Here is a 20091-nt window from a genome sequence, read left to right as displayed (position 1 = left end):
TGCTTCTAGGAACTATTAGTACCGAGTGAGAAAAAAAAAGAAAATATATATCAAACTGTTCATCAGTAGTTAAATAGTGTAGTTGTACTAGAAGAAAAAGAAGATCCCCGCCCCCTCTCCTATAAAGAAGTTCTGGAGCCTGGCCTTCATCAACTTCTAAGTATAGAAATGAACGTGAGAGATATTTGAATATGAATGGCCCTGGTGATACTTTCAAGAATGTTGTGTCTTGGTGGAACACCAATGCTTGTGTTTTCCCCAAGGTTTTCAAAGTGGTGAAAGAAATCCTGTGTATTCCTGCCAGAAGTGCTGCAAGCAAAAGAAATTTAGTAGGACAGGCTTAGTTGTATCAGAGAAGCACTGCTGTATCCATCCAGATCATGTCAGTGACCATCTGTGCTCAACCCATGAGATTATCGCTGCCTCACTCCTGTGCAGCTGTCAGGGTCATGAGTAAAGACCAAGCTGGACGCATGTCTTGACTGCATCTCCTAAAACATTTATACATTCATATAGATGTTGCATAATTAATAGCAGCATATAAAGCTAGAGATTGAGGTTCAGAAAAGTTACGTAACTATAATTAAATAAGACACGAAATGTTGGTATAGACAGGTGATCATTCTATTAAGCACTTAAATATAGGGTGGTTCTAATTAAACTTCCACTACTTGAAAGGGCTCCTCATGAAAAACAGTGATCGTAGGACAATGAAACTTTTTGAAAACATTTGTAAGGACATGCGGAAGAGAAATAATGAACAAGCCATTGAAAGAAACAGGTTTTAGTTTTCGTATGAGAGGGTAACATTTGTTAATTGCTTACCTTGTTTACATTTTAGGTTACAGATGTTGATCAGTGTGAAGGCCATCTGTATCCATGAAAGCCTGGTACTGCACTAGAGATCGCTCTGCTGCTGCCCAAACCATCTCATATTGGGTGTAGGCTACCTCTCATGCTATACTCAGCTTCAACCTCCAACATGTGTTAGTGTCCCATTGATAAACTCTGTCCCCCAGGTAGCCCCACAGCCAGAAATCACACGGATTCAAATCTGGTGATCTTTGTGGCCATGTAATTTGGAACAGTTGGACCAAGATTTGCTTTTTTCAAATATGTTTCACAGTAACTGAGTGACCCTTTGAGCAATGTGAGGTGGAGCTTCATTGTGCTTCAAAACAGTTGAGTCCAAAGCACCTCTCTCCCATAGAGCACAGATCACATGTTGGCATATCAGATCACTGTGATGTGTACTGTTCACACTGCATGTCCTTGGTCTCAGGGGTCCGAGTTCATCAAAGAAAAATGAAACAGTCATGAGCTGTGCCGTGAAACCACACCACACAGTGATGCATGCACTAAGCAGAGGAACTTCACGAATATCATTCACAGTAACGATCCCCAAATGCCACAATTGTGAGCCTTCACTGTCCCAGAAAGCATAAAGTGTGCTTCATCGCTCCACAATATGTTCCGAGGCCACATGTTGTGAACTTTAACTGTGTCAAGGAACCCAAGAACAATGTGTACTCAAATGTCTGCATCGCATGCAGAAGGTGGTGAGTAATGTGAAGTTTATACAGATATAGTTTTACAGTTTTTCGCAGCACTTTTTGAATGGTGGACCACGAAATGTTCAGCTCCCATGACTCAGCTCATGCGTTGCTTGAAGTTTGCTCATTGCTTCCAGCATTCTCAGTCATGCCAACAGTAACTTTTTCGACAGTTTGTGCTGCAATTGGTCGTCAGCCTTTCCCAGGAGCAATTCCCAAATTGCCAGTTATTTTGAATTTTCAAATCATGTTTTTCAACCCTGGTGCTGCAAGAAGACCTCTTCATATTCCTTTAATGCATTGATACTCGTGAAGATCAGCAGCTTTGTTGCCATTATTTTGATAAAACAGCTTTATGAGTAAAGTCCTGCCCACCTTGTCCAGCTTCATGATGACTGACCGCAACTGTAGTGCACACTGATGCTTCTGTTTCAAACGCATCTCGTGATACCAGTACTGGAGCTTAACAGCAAGGCATGACAGTGATGACACTACTAAAACTGCAAATCCTGCAGTGTCTAATCTGACCTTCATTCCTTTAAAGTTGGATACCCATATGGTAAATAGTTTTATCTCGTCTCTGGCTCGAGTTGCAAAAATTGAATTATAACTGCCCCATAATTTCCATAAGGTCTTGATTGCACAATGATTTGTCTTCGTTTTACATGCGTCCTTGCTTCCTCCATAATCAGAATCTTTGTTATGTTGAAATAACAAAAATAACAGCACAAAGTAGTTAAGTGTAAATCATAACAGGACAGAGGAATTAATATATACAAATGAATAAAAGTATATTGGTTCACAGTAGAGTTAGTTCTCATTTTTCTTTAATTCTTCTTTCTGGTTAAGGTTACTTCATCTGCTTTATTCATAATGGCATGTTATTTTTTACATCCCTGAATTGCTTTTTGCATATGATATTCTTCTTCTGCTACTTTGTCATACTCTTCATTTTTGTCACCTGAAACAGAAAAAATTTCAGTACCTGTCGGGGCACTGCAAACTTCCACATGACTGTCAACATGTGTGAAATCATCAAATGTCACATTGTCTCTTAAGTCAGGAAAAAGGCACCATGTTCATGAACACAAGTCCATTTATGTGCTCTCTTGTTGTTGCAGTTGATTCTGTGGCTTCTTGATGAATCCGTATTTCTTGAAACAGATCGAAATCATCATCCAGAATTGCTACGGAGTGTCTCCAGGAACACTCTTCTGAGTTTAAACACTTCTGCTGGCCACCAAACGCCCCAGACATGAACATTATTGAGCATATCCGGGATGCCTTGCATCCTACTGTTCAGAAGAGATCTCCACTCCCTCGTATTCTTATGGATTTATGGACAGCTCTTCAAGATTCATGATGTCAGTTCACTCCAGCAGTACTTCAGAGATTAGTTGAGTCAATGCCAGTTTGTGTTGCGGCACTTCTGCGTGCTTGTGGGGGCCCCTACATGATATTAGGCAGGTGTACATTTTTCTTTGGCTCTTCAGTGTAAATAGATCATTCCATCTTTTGTTTTTTAACCAACAGATCGGCATTTTCAAATGTGTAAATATTATGATAGACAAATGAAAGTTTAAATTCACATGCACAAAGATTCCCAGTGGCAAAAGAATGATAGGGAGAAAAAAAAAACAGTATTTGAAGAAGTGACAAAAGAATACAAATAAAAGGAATTGTGTGTAAATTAGTTACTTAAAGGTAAATAGTGATCAAAGTCATTTCAGTAAAGATTTAAAAAAAAATCAATATCTAACAAGATTCAGACCAACAACCTTTTGCATGTCAGGTCAGTACCCTAACAGTTACACTATGCAACCAGTCAGTGAATTCTTACTATTCTTAAACCTACAGAGCATCACTCAAAATTCTGAAATTTTTGTTCAGTGATTACTCGCACCACCAGGGCAAGTGGTTGCTGGGTGTTTTTCGGACCTTAACCTTCATCGCCTTATAGATTGTTTCATAATGTCAATCCCATTGCTGGGGAACCTCTCCTCGTCAGTCTTCCTTGACTACTACTCCCAACTGGCTTAAATCTTCTTACCTAAAGAAGTAATCTTTCTCCACACGTTCTATTGAGGTGTTCATTCCAGTTTCTCCTGTTTTCTTGCATTTTATGGAAGATGTTAAATATATTCAGTTGTTCCCTAATTTCTGAATTTTGAAATCTGTCAGCTCTTGTACATCCCTCTACTGCTCCTAGAAATTTCACCTTTGTTGCTTGCATGTGACTTTTTCGATATTTACCTGTAGCCCTCATGGTTCACATCCTTAAGCAAGCATCATAACTGCCATTGTCTTATAAAATTTCAATCTTGTTTCTTTTGGTTTATTTTTTAGACATCTGCATATTGTTCCATATTTATTTCCAAACTTTACCAACTTCTTCTTTATGTCTTTTTCATACTCATATGTGATGTCACAACCTAAATAGTTAAAATGTTTGACCCATTCTATTGTGGCCTACAATTTTTGTCCATACAATGTATTTCTTTTTAAAAGCCACTGATTTTGTCTTCTTTTCTGAAATCATCAAATTGTACTCTTCACAAACCTTACCTAATAAATATATTCCCCTTTGTAGGTGATCTTCATTCTCCACCGGTATTGTGGTGTCATCTGCATATAAAAGATAATTCAAGTGGAATTATTGTTAATTTTAATTCTCCCATTAAAAATCTTCTTCAATTTCCAAGTTGTTTCATCTAAATAAATGTTAAAAAGTGTGGGTGAAATGATGTACTCTTGTCTTACTCCTTTTGTTTGTGACTGTAGGCTGCATTAGAGTGTTATTTATACCTAAAATTACAGTTGTGTATTTGTACAGACTTTTTAAAATGTTTATTAGGTGTTGTGGATATCGTCTTTTCCTCGTAATTCTCCACAGTTTCTTTCTGTCAAAATTATTGAATGCCTTGGTAAAATAAGTGAATCCTTAATGGGTTTCCCTATTGTACTCTTTCTGTTTTGTGTTATTTGTTTAATTATGAATACTGCATCTGTTGTCAATTTGCCCCTCCGAAATACCATTTGTTCTTCGCATGATAAACTGTCAGCTATAGCCTTTGCCCTCTTGTTCTCTGTTCTAGCATAAGCTTTGTATGTGGTGTCCAGTAAACTCATTTCTCTATAGTTCTCGCAGCTATTGCGGTCTCCTTTTTTAAATAGTGATATCACCTTTGCTTGTGTCCATGTTTTTGGAGTAGTTCCCTGTCTCCAGCACATATTGAATAAATGTAGCAATCTCGATGTAATTCTTTAGGCTTTCCCAATGACCTAATGACATGTTGGGTTGTCGGGTGTTCTGCCAGATATCAGCGTCGTACTTGCACGATATTTTGGTAATGTAGCTCGTTACCTTCATCAGGTGCAACCTGAGACTATTCCTCGAGTGGACCTGGTCCAGTATTTATGCCTGTGGCCTTCCCCCTTCACCAGGCCCTCCCTCTGCTGTCCGTGCCCACTTGCTGCCATCTTATAGAGCATTGCCGTTCCCTTTTCCATCCACTGTAGTCCTGGGTGTTGTCTTTGCGGTCCGTGCCCACCAGACACACTCCTGGATGATCCATCTTCGGTCTGGTGCGTTTGGAATCCCGTCTGTGGCACCAGGCATTCCCCTGTGGTCCTCTCCCGCTCACTGTGATCTGCTGGAGCGTTGCCATTCCATTTTCAGTCTGCTGTGGTTCTAGATGTTCCCTCTGCGGTCCGCGCTCGTCAGACCCGACCCTGGGCATTCAATCTTCGTTCTGGTCCGCCTGGAACTCTTCTGTATGGGGATTGTTCTCCATGTCTACGCCTTCAGTTCTTCTATTTGTGGAGTGGTGCAGCTGTCCCCATTGCTTCTTCAACAATTCCAGAGCAGGATCCCAGGCTCTACTTAGCTGGTACCTCGTGACAGAGGGGGGGGGGGGGGGTGGGGGGTGGGGGGGGAGATGCCTGGTATCACAGACGAGATTCCAAATGCACCAGACCGAAGATGGAACACCCAGAAGCGTGTCTGGCGGGCGCAGACCTCATAGAGAACACCCAGGACTGCAGCGGATGGAAAAGGGAACAGCAATGCTCCAGAAGATGGCAGTGAATGGGCGCGGACTGCAGAGGGAGCGCCAGGTGAAGGGGGAAGGCCACAGGCATAAATACTGGACCAGGTCCACTCAGGCCGCAACTGATGAAGGTAACGAGCTACATTACCGAAATATCGTGCAAGTACGACGCTGATATCCGGCAGAACACCCGACATCCCAAGATGGTGTAGTAATCTCACTTACAGTAGGGTGCCTCCATATTTTAGCTGTTCAGCACGTATAACATCCATACCAGTAGCTTTATTGACAAAAAACTGGACACAGAAAACTGTGTCTAATTCCTTGGTGTATTAATAGATAAAAATATGTTGTGGAGTTATCATGTGGACAGCATACATGGTCAATTGAACAGTCTCGTGTATGTCATGAATGTCTTATATATCACCGATGGAGCTGAAAAAAAAAATTTTTATGCATGTCTTATTCTGTAGTTAGTTATAGTATAATTTTCTGGGAGTCTGAGAAAACCAATCTACTCAAAGCTTTTAGACTAGGAAAAAAAAGAAAAAAAATCATCCGACCCATAGTGGGAGCTAAAAAAGAACAACACAAGAAACTTTTGTTTCAAAAACTAGGTCTAATGTACATTCCAATCCTGTGTGTGTGTGTGTGTGTGTGTGTGTGTGTGTGTGTGTGTGAGATTCTCATTTTCACAAAGAGAAACCCACAACTTTTTTAGGGCAATTGCCTCTTGCATCAGTATGAGACTAGACATGAGTGTGCTACATGTTACATACCGACAGACTAAAACTATATGAAAGAACTCCACACTATGTGGGCATGAAATTTGTACTCCACACTATATGGGCATGAAATTTGTACTCCACACCATATGGGCATGAAATTTGTAAATAAAATCTACAAGGAGAAGTGTGCCCCAAATCTAAAAAATACTGAAGAAGACCTGGAAAAATATCTGAAAAGTAGAAGTCATTATATTGTAGAAGGTTTTCTTGAATGATAACCATGAAATAATTTTTTTTAGTGATAACCATGTAAAGTAATACTTGTCTGAAGAAGGTACAACATATGTAGTTTAAGAATCAGCAAGTCACTTATTTGGATGACCAACCACCAAGTGAGGTGGTGCAGTGCTTAGCACACTGGACTCGCTTTTAGGAGGATGACGGCTCAAATCCACGCCTGGCCATCCTGATGTATATTTTCCATGATTTCCCTAAATCGCTTCAGGAAATCCTTTGAAAGGGCATGGCTGACTTCCTTCCCCATCCTTCCCTAATCCGATGGGACTGATGACCTCGCTGTTTGGTCCCCTGGCCTAAATCAGTCAATCAACCAGCCAACCAGTCCCCAGCCACCCATCCAGATTTAGGTTTTCCATATTTTCACTAAATTACTTAGACAAAATGTTTAAATGATCCCTTTTAAACATCCAAGGCCAAATTCCTGTATTATTCTTGTCCAAAACAAGTTTATGTTCCTACTGTAATGACCTTGTCATTGATAGGATGCTAAATTTTGATCTTCTTCTTCTTCTTCTTGTTCCTCCTCCATGTCCAGGGTCATTCTTTCCTTCAATGAAGATGAAAGTTAAAGTTGGTCCAAGTACTCAGTAACAGCTTATAATGAAGAAAATGTGCTTTGTATTTGGAGTGCGATAGCAACTAACACCAAGTTCAATGTGCTCTTAGGATCAGATCAGCATATATCTCATCTACATCTACATCTACATCTACATCTATACTCCGCGAGCCACCTTACGGTGTGTGGCGGAGGGTACTTATTGTACCACTATCTGATCCCCCCTTCCCTGTTCCATTCACGAATTGTGCGTGGGAAGAACGACTGCTTGTAAGTCTCCGTATTTGCTCTAATTTCTCGGATCTTTTCGTTGTGATCATTACGCGAGATATATGTGGGCGGTAGTAATATGTTGCCCATTTCTTCCCGGAATGTGCTCTCTCGTAATTTCGATAATAAACCTCTCCGTATTGCGTAACGCCTTTCTTGAAGTGTCCGCCACTGGAGCTTGTTCAGCATCTCCGTAACGCTCTCGCGCTGACTAAATGTCCCCATGACGAATCGCGCTGCTTTTCGCTGGATCATGTCTATCTCTTCTATTAATCCAACCTGGTAAGGGTCCCATACTGATGAGCAATACTCAAGAATCGGACGAACAAGCGTTTTGTAAGCTACTTCTTTCGTCGATGAGTCACATTTTCTTAGAATTCTTCCTATGAATCTCAACCTGGCGCCTGCTTTTCCCACTATTTGTTTTATGTGATCATTCCACTTCAGATCGCTCCGGATAGTAACTCCTAAGTATTTTACGGTCGTTACCGCTTCCAATGATTTACCACCTATGGCATAATCGTACTGGAATGGATTTCTGCCCCTATGTATGCGCATTATATTACATTTATCTACGTTTAGGGAAAGCTGCCAGCTGTCGCACCATGCATTAATCCTCTGCAGGTCCTCCTGGAGTACGTACGAGTCTTCTGATGTTGCTACTTTCTTGTAGACAACCGTGTCATCTGCAAATAGCCTCACGGAGCTACCGATGTTGTCAACTAAGTCATTTATGTATATTGTAAACAATAAAGGTCCTATCACGCTTCCCTGCGGTACTCCCGAAATTACCTCTACATCTGCAGATTTTGAACCGTTAAGAATGACATGTTGTGTTCTTTCTTCTAGGAAATCCTGAATCCAATCACAAACCTGGTCCGATATTCCGTAAGCTCGTATTTTTTTCACTAAACGTAAGTGTGGAACCGTATCAAATGCCTTCCTGAAGTCCAGGAATACGGCATCAATCTGCTCGCCAGTGTCTACGGCACTGTGAATTTCTTGGGCAAATAGGGCGAGCTGAGTTTCACATGATCTCTGTTTGCGGAATCCATGTTGGTTATGATGAAGGAGATTTGTATTATCTAAGAACGTCATAATACGAGAACACAAAACATGTTCCATTATTCTACAACAGATTGACGTAAGCGAAATAGGCCTATAATTATTCGCATTTGATTTATGACCCTTCTTGAAAATGGGAACGACCTGCGCTTTCTTCCAGTCGCTAGGTACTTTACGTTCTTCCAGCGATCTACGATAAATTGCTGATAGAAAGGGGGCAAGTTCTTTAGCATAATCACTGTAGAATCTTAAGGGTATCTCGTCTGGTCCGGATGCTTTTCCGCTACTAAGTGATAGCAGTTGTTTTTCAATTCCGATATCGTTTATTTCAATATTTTCCATTTTGGCGTCCGTGCGACGGCTGAAGTCAGGGACCGTGTTACGATTTTCCGCAGTGAAACAGTTTCGGAACACTGAATTCAGTATTTCTGCCTTTCTTCGGTCGTCCTCTGTTTCGGTGCCATCGTGGTCAACGAGTGACTGAATAGGGGATTTAGATCCGCTTACCGATTTTACATATGAACAAAACTTTTTAGGGTTCTTGTTTAGATTGTTTGCCAATGTTTTATGTTCGAATTCGTTGAATGCTTCTCTCATTGCTCTCTTTACGCTCTTTTTCGCTTCGTTCAGCTTTTCCTTATCAGCTATTATTCGACTACTCTTAAACCTATGATGAAGCTTTCTTTGTTTCCGTAGTACCTTTCGTACATGATTGTTATACCACGGTGGATCTTTCCCCTCACTTTGGACCTTAGTCGGTACGAACTTATCTAAGGCGTACTGGACGATGTTTCTGAATTTTTTTCCATTTTTGTTCCACATCCTCTTCCTCAGAAATGAACGTTTGATGGTGGTCACTCAGATATTCTGCGATTTGTGCCCTATCACTCTTGTTAAGCAAATATATTTTCCTTCCTTTCTTGGCATTTCTTATTACACTTGTAGTCATTGATGCAACCACTGACTTATGATCACTGATACCCTCTTCTACATTCACGGAGTCGAAAAGTTCCAGTCTATTTGTTGCTATGAGGTCTAAAACGTTAGCTTCACGAGTTGGTTCTCTAACTATCTGCTCGAAGTAATCTTTCCTGAGAGTAGTGATGTCAGGAAAAGTTGGAGATGATGGATACCACGTGGTATAACTGAGGAATTAGAAGCTTAATATTTGGAGTTTTGTCAGCAGTTGCTTTAGAAGTTAAATTATTGGAGGGTACAGTTGATATTCAACATTGCAACTTGTGCCATATTGACCAGGGGGCAAGGTGGCAGTCATGTATCAAGATTTTTCCTGGTGACATGGATCAAACAGAAGTCGTAAATAGTTACATTTTTAATGAGCATTCTTTCCCACCTAATGACACAAATTTATGTTATTAATTTTTCAGCCCAGTTTGTTTTAAGGCTAAGGATAATTAATTCACAATGATGTTATTAGAAACATGGTATTTAATCAGTAAGGAAGTATGTGAGAAGGAATTGGTCACCACCTCATAGAAGAACACTGGCACTTGCTTAAAATAATTTAAATCATTATTTGGAAACCTAAATAAGTACAGCTAGTCCACCAAATAAGATGGCACAGTGTTTAAGGCACTGGGCTCACAATTGGAGGAGTAGGCTTCAAATATTAACTTAGCCATATATATATATATGCAACGTCTCCGTAATATTTCCTAAATCAGTTAAGATAAATTCTGAGATCGTTCCTGGAAAAGGACATGGCTGATTTCCTTGCCCTATCCAAGCTAGAGCTCTGCATCCCGATTGTCCAACTTTGTGTAATTTCATTTTAGTAGAAATTGCTTTGCATAATTGTCTTTTAATTATTTGTGACAGTTCTTATGTATTTTGATTTGTTGTGCCATTCAATAGCACACTGTACTTCACGGCATCTTCTGTGACTAAATTAGAAACAAGTTTTCACGTGAACATAATAAATGTTTCATAACATTGCTTTTTTGTTTGTTTGATAATTCTTTGAGTAATTACAATGATCATTTGCACACACAAAAATTATTTCACATATTTATACCACAATTTTTCAGTTTGAATGAAGGGATCATAACAGACCAGAAATTACATTTTGCATATACAGATAATTTTTGTGTTAATTTTGGATAACGTATTGTATTAATTAATTAGTGTTTTTAGGTTGCAAACTATTTGTTTAGTTTGTTAAGCACTTTTGTAAATCTTATGTTTGAAGAATGAGGGAGTTGCCAGTGTAAATGTAGGATACACGAACGCATTCAAATGTTCTCACAAATTAACAAGCCAGACATACTGTTTCCAATCCTTGCATTTCTTCTTGTGTAACAGCATTGGTTTTCTTTTTGTCTGCCCTGATAATTTGTATGTTGTTTTCTCTTCATCACTGAGGTGATTCAGGTAAAAAATTAATAGGAGTTTTAAATGATCATAGAAATTTAGTAGTCTGTTATGTAATTTTAGATGTAACTGTCTTAATATGACCACAAAGTCCATTTATGTGACATCATTGTTCAAGCATTTTCATTTTTCTGTGCATAAACCTTTAATGTTCAGAGCATCGGCACTGTTTATTCTTTAATTTTTGTCTGGTGAAAAATTGCTACAACTTCCTGCATTAATGTTGGTGCCTCTGTACCAAAGCAGTATCTTTAACAGTATGCATATTCACTTTCAGGTACACATCAGCAGCCCAAGATTTGATAATGCAGTCCAGAGGGAAACATGTTGGAGACAATTGGAGAACACACGAAGGTCGAGCTGGGAGCATCGACGACATATCCGTATTTGTAATACCTTTACTTCCTTATAAAAAAGAATATACTGAGTGGCATACTATGTTCGATGCGGCCTGGGGTATCTGTGAGCCTGATTCCCAGAACACTTTCGGGAAGTTATCACTTAGGACATCGCCCATCCCGTCGCAGAGACGGGATGTGACTAGAAATGGTGGATCATTAACTGTTCGCCGTTCAGTTAAATCTCCCTCTGACTCTACAGAGGAGGACGTATGGGACTTCGATGAGGATGCTGAGGAGATTGTGGTTCCAGTGAGCCCTGATGATGGAAGTAAGTCCACAGAACAGTGGCAGGAGTTAACACGCTGTATGGGCGTTATAGATCTTACGGATCCTGAACTATCTCCAACCAAAAAAGGGTATCGAAAGGACTTGTATGTAAAACCATCTCCAAAGAAGTTAAGTAACAAAGATGCCAATATTCCTCATGGTCCTCAGGGAACACAATCTTACTCATGTAGTGCGAGAAAGGCAAGCCACACTAGCGATGATGTGAGCAATCCTAGTAGCAGGGAATCAACTCCAAAGACTGTATCATCTGAAAGTGCTAGTGGCCAGGGACTACCAAGCAAGACAGTGCAGAGAAGTCGTGAGAGACGTGACTCACAAACTTTTCCACCTACTTAGAAAATGAACTTTAAAAGTACCTGAAGTAAGATTTCCCTATAAGAAGACTGATATTATATTAATAATTACAAACTGCCTGCACATGGTAACAGCAGCAGCTGTTCTATGATATTATTTTTGTTGAAGTCATTGTTCTGTGTTTTTTTTGTTCTGTTCATTACTTTATTATTGAATTTTTCTTATCTTTCATTTCTTGATACTGATTGTTTATTGAATTAATTTTATTGTTAATGAATAAAATGATTACTTTTGTGTTGTAATGTGTGTGTTATTGTTGATTTCAGTTTCTCCCTGTGTTAGGTATGTAACTGTAAAAAAATTGGTTATCGATCGCAATTTAACATTTTCAGTTCAAAGTTGGTGTTCTTGATGGCAGTGAGTGATGACTATACTTGGAAGGTTGAATAGATTCTGGAGGACAAATTGGAATTAATTGAAACAGCAAAGAGCTTATGGTGACATATTATTACAGTCCAATTTGTGGTTTATTTGGTGTGGAACAGAGAAAAGTCAGGTAACCAAAATGTAACATTGACAATGAAGACATATGCCACACATGTGATAGATAGAGACAGCAAAGATGTATATGGGAAGGTGGTTGTATTTTAGGATCAAAATACTTCCAGTTCTGAAGTGAAGCTGAGAAATTTTTATGTGTGTGTGAGGGAAGGGGGGAAGGCAAAGAGGAAAGAGAAAGAGAATGAGAATGAGAATATCTGAAATTTTAAAACTGGAAAAAAATTATGTAATCCAAGTCTCACAGGATACAGATTTCACAGTCTAATTATTAAAACTGAATTCTGCACCAGAACCACTGTGTACAGAATTTTTCCATATAGGCTATGCCACTGTTGGAACACAATGGAAGAAATTCAGTTAATCCATGTACCATTCAATAATTTTTTCTCACAGCATACAGATTCCTCCTAAAGCAGAACATGATATTCCTCTTAGGTATGTTTGCTGGTACATAAAGCTGTAAAACAATCAAAAAAGTGAAGCTTAATGTTGTTCCTAAACTTTGAAGGTCTGTCACTTTTCATTGCCTATTGTTTATATACTAAACATAGTACTTTTGTTCAGAGGGTTTAGTTTAAAAAAGTACAGCTGATAAACAGGGTCTATTAACCAGAGGCTAAATTGACTAACGTGTCACTGTCATCCCTGAAGGAAATTGTTTCATGAAGTCAAAAATACCATATGAAAGCTCTTTTGTTGCTCAATACTTGCCAGCAGTGACTCTTTTATGTACCTTTTGCTATTGAATTCAGCCAATGATGGGGAAAATATCACAACACATAAAGATGATTAATGTATAGTAATGAAGTTTAGGGAATACATTTACATAGGTAGAATATTTACATGATTAACATTTCAAAGCCATAGGTTAATGTAAGAGCGAAATAAGCCATTGCAAGTGTAAAATACTGTAGTATTGAACATACGTAATTTATTTGGTTAATTTAAGGCAAAGTTTAATAGAGCTATGTTGAAATTCTCCCAGTGGCACCAGTCCAGTAGGTATACTACCAGGAACTTTTATGTGACGTCAAAAGCTGCATTTTACTTCAGATATATTTGACTGATTTTTAGTTAATGTTAGTTTTGTGCAGGAGATAAACTGATAGTGACCTTGACTGCTAAGGAATTTGCACAGTATATAATTGTTCCCTTTATGTTTAACCCTTGTTTTTCATTAAATTCATGAATTATGAACATAAGTATTTTGAAAGCTAGATTATAAATTCTTGAAACTGTAACATAACATACGAAGGTGCACGCTCACTCAGTCTTTGGGACACTTTATAATAGTACATACCTTTTTTAGGTGCCCATTCTGATGGGCTGATCTGATTAAATTGGAGCCATGTGCTTCCAGTATTTTGAACCTGTTGCCAGAAAACCATTTGTATTAATACTGTCCACAGCTGTAACCATCCCTTCAACTTTACATTTACAAGTCATATCACTTTTTGCAGTAAAAAAGAAATTTTATGTTTTAATAAGATAGCAAAGTCTGTATCATTACAGAGTTTATATATTTTGCGAATCTGTAAGTAATTTGTATGTAGCTGATTGAGTTTTGGAAGAATAAATAACAAGAACCAAAGAGAACGTAGTCCTTTGCCTACCCAGATATAATATGGAAAATGCTGTCTACAGTTACAAAATTGAGTGATTCAAACAGGAAATATGTTCCTTTTCTTTGATAGCATTAAATTTTATTGAAAATGATATAATTACATGTTGAAAATGTTATGCAGCTCAAATAATTATGTTAGAACTGCTTATTGTGTGTTAGTGAAACGTCTTATATCTTAATTTGTGTTTACCTGTTGTATCATGTTTCAGTTTCGCTTGTGATCTGTGGAGCTTAGTTCTGTTGTGAGTGGAGCTCTAAGATTTTCAGTACGATTCTGAGGAGGAGAAAAGTGCTAATGGGAAACTTCTCAAACACATATAAAGATATATTTTTATAGGGAAAATAAAACACCTGAACTTTTGCAATTTTGCTAGTATTGACTGGCAGTTGTGTGCAGTACAATAGTAAATTTTAACAGAGAGAGGCAGGCGCACCTGTGATAAAACATTCATTGAATGTATTCAGTATTAACTGCATTGTGTATATTGTGAGGGGTCAAAGACTTTACAAATGCAGCAATTAACAAAATAAAAAACTTGACAAGTAAGTCATTTTTTACAAGTGTGTGGAAGTAGTTTTCCTGGCATATTTGCTGTGCTCTTATGCATATTTAATTTTATGTGTGATATTGTTTTAAACAAAAAAATTATAATTTGTTGTGCGGTTGTTAGATAATGTGTAGATTGAATTTGCTGCAAAAGTTCCATAGCTTGCCACCTCATATTTGTTAGGTACTTTAATCTTAATTTTTTACTTTATTAGTAATTCACATTGGAGAGAGTTGTGAATTTTTATCATCATGATTATAGATGTGATTATATTTCTGTTTTAAATGCTGTTTTAATTTCTTTATTCTTTGTATTGAAAAACTGTGTTGTGGAATTTAATGAAACAGTAAGACAGACGCAGGAAAGTTGCCTCACAGTAGTGAATATACACTTAATGTACACTGATTCTCTTGAGCAAGAATCAGTGTTGAATCACTTCATTTGGTTGTGATTATGCAGCATATCAGAAATTGCCAATTTTTATATTGTGTTCTAGTGAAATAAATAAATTTTACATTTGTTTTGATTTCAAGTGTGTTTTATATCACCCCAATCACATTTTATGTAGCAAGAAAACAAGAGTAGGTGTGTTGACTAAACCTCACCATTTTGTGCTTGCTCAGTGGCACTGGAAACAATTTTACCTTGGTAAGTAATGTTCTAGGTGACTTGCTCCCCCATACCTCCCTCCCCCCCCCCCCCCCCCCCCCAAAAAAAATCTCTTTCTTGTTTGTGACTGTGGAAAAAACAGACTGTTTTGAAAATGCATGTGAATATGAAGCTAATCACACAATAATAAGTGACAATCAGGACATAGTCTTTTAAAGATATGCAATACATGCTAATGGAAGCTGCAGAATGGAGCCATTTCTGATCTGCCACTCAGAAAGTGGACAGTGTTTTCATCTGTATCAGTGTAGCTAATCATATAGTCTCAAAATGACAATGCAATTAGCTGTGTATCAAAGCTTTAATTTTTATGTTGTATGACTGAAGTTTCTGTATGTGTCTCTCTCTCTCTCTCTCTCTGTGTGTGTGTGTGTGTGTGTGTGTGTGTGTGTGTGTGTGTGTGTAATTTTGTCGTTGTATGAATGTGTAGCAGTAGGAATAAATTTGCTCTGCTGACTGTGCTACCCAGGCATGTCTCACAACGCAGGTTGGTAGATCACTTGCCCATGAAAGGCTAAGGTCCTGAGTTTGAATCTCAGTTCATCGCGCAGTTTCAGTCCGCTAGGAAGTTTCATCATCATCATCATCATCATAATCATTATTATTCTTTCTTTTCTCAGACGTTATGTCTGGTCAAAAATGGAAAGTGACACAGACCTTGATCAAGCGTAACTTCCTTTTAACTGTACGGTATATGTTATATTGCATTTAGGAACTTTCGGGTGATTGAACATGTATCAATAATTACGGATTTCTGTAGTTGTATATATAAGTTTGGATGTAGCTGTATTGCATTGATGTACTGGTGGATATTGTGTGGTATGACTCCTGTAGTTGATAGTATAATTGGTATAATATCAACTTTATCCTGATGCCACATGTCCTTGACTTCCTCAGCCAGTTGGATGTATTTTTCAGTTTTTTCTCCTGTTTTCTTTTGTATATTTGTTGTATTGGGTATGAATATTTCGATTAGTTGTGTTAATTTCTTCTTTTCATTGGTGAGTATGATATCAGGTTTGTTATGTGGTGTTGTTTTATCTGTTATAATGGTTCTGTTCCAGTATAATTTGTATTCATCATTCTCCAGTACATTTTGTGGTGCATACTTTTATGTGGGAACATGTTGTTTTATAAGTTTATGTTGTAAGGCAAGCTGTTGATGTATTATTTTTGCTACATTGTCATGTCTTCTGGGGTATTCTGTATTTGCTAGTATTGTACATCCACTTGTGATGTGATCTACTGTTTCTATTTGTTGTTTGCAAAGTCTGCATTTATCTGTTGTGGTATTGGGATCTTTAATAATATGATTGCTGTAATATCTGGTGTTTATTGTTTGATCCTGTATTGCAATCATGAATCCTTCCATCTCATTGTATATATTGCCTTTTCTGAGCCATGTGTTGGATGCGTCTTGATCGATGTGTGGCTGTGTTAGATGATACGGGTGCTTGCCATGTAGTGTTTTCTTTTTCCAATTTACTTTCTTCATATCTGTTGATGTTATGTGATCTAGAGGGTTGTAGAAGTGGTTATGAAATTGCAGTGGTGTAGCCGATGTATTTATATAAGTGATTGCTTTGTGTACTTTGCTAGTTTCTGCTCGTTCTGGAAAGAATTTTCTTAAATTGTCTACCTGTCCATAATGTAGGTGTTTTATGTCGATAAATCCCCTTCCTCCTTCCTTTCTGCTTAATGTGAATCTTTCTGTTGCTGAATGTATGTGATGTATTCTATATTTGTGGCATTGTGATCGTGTAAGTGTAATGAGTGCTTCTGTCTGTGTTACTCCATTTCACCACTCCAAATGAGTAGGTCAATATTTGTATAGCATAAGTATTTATAGCTTTTGTCTTGTTTCTTGCTGTCAATTCTGTTTTCAGTATTTTTTGTTAGTCTTTGTCTATATTTTTCTTTTAGTTCTTCTTTAATATTTGTATTATCTATTCCTATTTTTTGTCTGTATCCTAGATATTTATAGGCATCTGTTTTTTCCATCTTGCTTCTATGCAGTAGCTGTGGTTATCCAATATTTAATCTTCTTGTTTAGAGTGTTTTCCCTTGACTATGCTATTTTTCTTACATTTGTCTGTTCCAAAAGCCATATTTATATCATTGCTGAATACTTCTGTTATCTTTAGTAATTGGTTGAGTTTTTGAGTGTGATTTTGTGTTGGTATGTTCCGGTAATATTGTATCCATAATTTGTATGATTTATCATGTTGGATAGTGGGTTCAGAGCAAGGCAGAACCAGAAAGGACTTAATGAGTGTCCTTGGTATATTCCAAGCTTAATCTGTATTGGCTGTGATGTGATATTATTTGAATTTGTTTTGTATATTAAGTGTGGTTTTCCAATTTTTCATTACTATGTTTAGGAACTGTATCAATTTAGGATCTACTTTGTATATTTCCAATATTTGTAGTAACCATGAGTGGGGTACACTATCAAAAGCTTATTGGTAACCAATGTATGCGTAGTGTAGCGACCTTTGTTTAGTTTTAGCTTGATATGTCACCTCTGCATCTATTATCAGTTGCTCTTTACATCCTCGTGCTCCTTTGCAACAGCCTTTTTGTTCTTCATTTATAATTTTGTTCTGTGTTGTATGTGTTATTAATTTCTGTGTAATGACTGAAGTTAATATTTTGTATATCATTGGTAGGCATGTTATGGGGCGATATTTAGCTGGATTTGCTGTGTCTGCTTGATCTTTAGGTTTCAGATAAGTTATTCCATGTGTAAGTGTATCAGGGAATGTGTATGGGTCTGCAATGTAACTGTTAAATAATTTAGTTAGATGTGAATGTGTTGAGCTGAACTTCTTTAGCCAGAAATTTTGTATTTTATCTTTTCCAGGGGCTTTCCAGTTGTGAGTAGAATTAATTCCTTGGGTGACTTCATGTTGCAAAATTATCACTTCAGGCATCCGCGGTATCATCTTGTATGTGTCTGTTTCTGCTTGTATCCGCCGTGCATGCCTGTTATGTTGTACCGGGTTTGACCATATGTTGCTCCAGAAGTGTTCCATGTCTGTTATGCTTGGTGGATTGTCCTATTTTAATGTGTGTGTTATCTATTGTCTGGTAAAATTTCTTTTGGTTTGTGTTGAATTTTTGGTTTTGTTTCCTTCTATTTTCACTTTTTTTGTATCTTCTAAGTCGTTTGGCCAATGCTTGTAATTTCTGCTTCTTTTCATCTAATTGCTTTATTGCTTCTTGTTGTGAGATTTTACCTAACCTTTTCATTTTTTTCTGACATTTCATTTCATATAAATTGTGTTAGCTGTCCGATGTCTTTTCTCAGTTTTTCTATTCTGATCTGTAGCCTGTGTTGCCATGCTGGTTTTGTGGGTTTCTTCTGTGTGTTGGTTGGTTCTGATCTCTGCCTAGTGTGTATATTTAGTGTAGTTATTATTATTATTATTATTATTATTATTATTATTACAGATTCATGTATTTTAGAAGAAAAATTGTGAACATTTCTCCTCTAAAGTTGTTAACTGTGCATTACTGAACAGGAAATTCCCACCAATACTCAGCAAGTAGCTTACCATGAACATGAGGCAGGAATGAAGTTTACATCATGCAATTTACTGTCTGTGGTGAAAATGTCATACATGAGGATGGCTGTGCCATGAATGCAACAAAAGGGTCTGTAGCGCCATTATTTTGCATAGCAGGACCTCTTCCATGGCTCTGTTACAGCACAGTAGTACATAAACGGTATTTTGCACCCCATTTTGTTACCCTACATGGCAAGCCATCTTGAGCTTTTTGTTTCAGGAAGATAATTCCCGTCCGAACATGGCGAGAGTTTATAATGCTTGTCTTCATGCTTGCCAAACCTTACCTTGGCCAGCAAGGTCACCAGATCTCTTCCTAATTGAGAACATTTGGAGCTTCATAGGCAGGGCCCTCCAACCATCTTGGGATTTTAATGATCTAATGCATGAATTGGACAGAATTTCGCACAGTATCCCTCAGGAAGACATCCAGCTACTCTGTGAATAAATGTCAAGCCACATAAACTGCTTAAAAGGGCCAGAGGTGGACCAACACATTATTGACTTGCTCAATTTGTGAAGCTCTTTCTCTTGAATAAATCATCCATTTTTTCTGAAATTTTAATAATTTTTTTTGTCTGCACACATACATCTCATCTACTGATTTCCACCCCATTTGGATAATTCCTTCATGGTGCATTGTTGTCATCATCCCCCCCCCCCCCCCCCCCCCCCCCAATAGAGTGTATTTAAAATGTTAAGCATAAATGACTGTTTTGTGATCACACGACTTGCTGAGCTGAGGGTGCGGAGAGAGTTTTTCGTGGTCTTTTTCTGATGGGTGCCCAGTCTGGTAAGATCGTTTAGGTGGCAATGTGCCGCATGTGTATGTGTGCCGAGAAGGCATTTTCAGGTGTTTGTGTTTTAACTTTTTAAACTGTGATTTAAAGATTTAATTGGTTTTATTAAGTGGTTGAGATATCAGTAGCACCTTTCTTTTTTTATGTAGCATTTGAGATTCACATAAATAATTTGCCTACAAACTGCTCTACGTGCACTGCTAGACATGTGACCAATTCAGTTTCAGCTTCGTATGATAATATTGAATAGATTCCAATCATTTCTTGAAATCATAAGATCTCATCTATTTCATTTTATATCCTTGTATTGATGTATCTTGTGTTGAGACAGCACTTCCTCTGGGAAAGTACCGTTAGATAGTTGTTTCTTCAGTCTCATTGCAGCTTGGTTGGCATGACAGAGATTTTTTTGAAAGTGCATACTA

General features: G+C 37.9%; 1 protein-coding gene across 2 annotated transcripts in view; it reads left to right on the top strand.

Moving 5' to 3' along the window:
* Nucleotides 1–15154, top strand: part of LOC124721550 (protein phosphatase 1H) — a 174769-nt gene extending 159615 nt beyond the window's left edge. For both annotated transcript variants that reach the window (XM_047246583.1, XM_047246582.1), the window contains exon 8: nucleotides 11190–15154. In XM_047246583.1, coding sequence (XP_047102539.1) covers nucleotides 11190–11937 — 748 coding nt within the window. In that variant the 3' untranslated portion in view covers nucleotides 11938–15154. The remainder of the gene's footprint in view (nucleotides 1–11189) is intronic.
* Nucleotides 15155–20091: the final 4937 nt, after the last annotated feature.

This window comes from Schistocerca piceifrons, chromosome X, assembly GCF_021461385.2.
Source record: "Schistocerca piceifrons isolate TAMUIC-IGC-003096 chromosome X, iqSchPice1.1, whole genome shotgun sequence".
NCBI lineage: Eukaryota > Metazoa > Arthropoda > Insecta > Orthoptera > Acrididae > Schistocerca > Schistocerca piceifrons.
This window is presented reverse-complemented; position numbering and strand designations above follow the sequence as displayed.